Source organism: Nanorana parkeri, unplaced genomic scaffold (genome assembly GCF_000935625.1).
Source record: "Nanorana parkeri isolate BGI_ZX_2015 unplaced genomic scaffold, ASM93562v1 scaffold3588, whole genome shotgun sequence".
Classification (NCBI taxonomy): Eukaryota; Metazoa; Chordata; class Amphibia; order Anura; family Dicroglossidae; genus Nanorana; species Nanorana parkeri.
In genome coordinates this window covers 39,742-40,523 of record NW_017309856.1, presented here as the reverse complement: position 1 = coordinate 40,523, position 782 = coordinate 39,742, and the positions used below count along the sequence as shown (strand labels likewise).

Genomic DNA, 782 nt, shown 5'->3' with positions numbered 1-782 from the left:
GGATTAACCCCCGAGAGGAGCTTTACACTCATGGTCCTGGAGTCATTCAACGAGCCTTCTCTTGGGTCCATAGTGAGTCCGCTGGTGCTTGGCCACGTTGGATTGGTTGGAGAAGCACTTGCCGCACTCGGGGCAGGGGTAGGGCTTCTCGCCGGTGTGGACCACCTGATGCTTTATGAGGTTGGACTTGATGGCGAAACCTTTGCCGCACTCGGCGCACAGGAAGGGTTTCTCCCCCGTGTGGATCCTCTGGTGCTTGACCAGGTTGGATTTGCTGGTGAAGCCCTTGCCACAGTCCGCACAGCAGAACGGCTTCTCCCCCGTGTGGATGATCTGGTGTTTGACCAGGTCGGAGCTGCTGGTGAAACACTTCCCGCACTCGGTGCACGCGTAAGGCTTCTCCCCGGTGTGAATGCGCTGGTGCGCCACCAGGTTGGTGTTGGTGGAGAAGCACTTTCCGCACGAGGAGCAAGGGAAAGGCTTCTCGCCGGTGTGAGTCCTCTGATGCGCCACCAGCTCCGAATTACACGTGAACTCCTTCCCGCAGTCCGGACAGGCCACCACCCGCCCCGAGTGCATGCGCCGATGCTTGACGATCCCCGACTTGCTGGTGAAGGTCTTGCCGCACAGTGCGCAGTCGAACAGCTTCCTCGCCGCCTCCCGAGGAGCCAAGGCCGAATTGGCGGCAAAGATGGAGTCGTAATCCACCCGCACGAAGCCGGCGGGGGAGGGTTTGGTGCGGCGGTCCTCCGGTTCGTCCTTCACAAAGCCGAGCGTCAAGT

At 60.7% G+C, this 782-nt stretch overlaps 1 protein-coding gene across 1 annotated transcript in view; it reads right to left on the bottom strand.

Moving 5' to 3' along the window:
* Positions 1-32: 32 nt before the first annotated feature.
* Positions 33-782, bottom strand: part of LOC108803306 (zinc finger protein 432-like) — a 3,286-nt gene continuing 2,536 nt past the window's right edge. Inside the window, exon 2 of the mRNA XM_018575156.1 lies at positions 33-565. Within this exon, the coding sequence (XP_018430658.1) occupies positions 43-565 (523 nt within the window). The 3' untranslated portion in view covers positions 33-42. The remainder of the gene's footprint in view (positions 566-782) is intronic.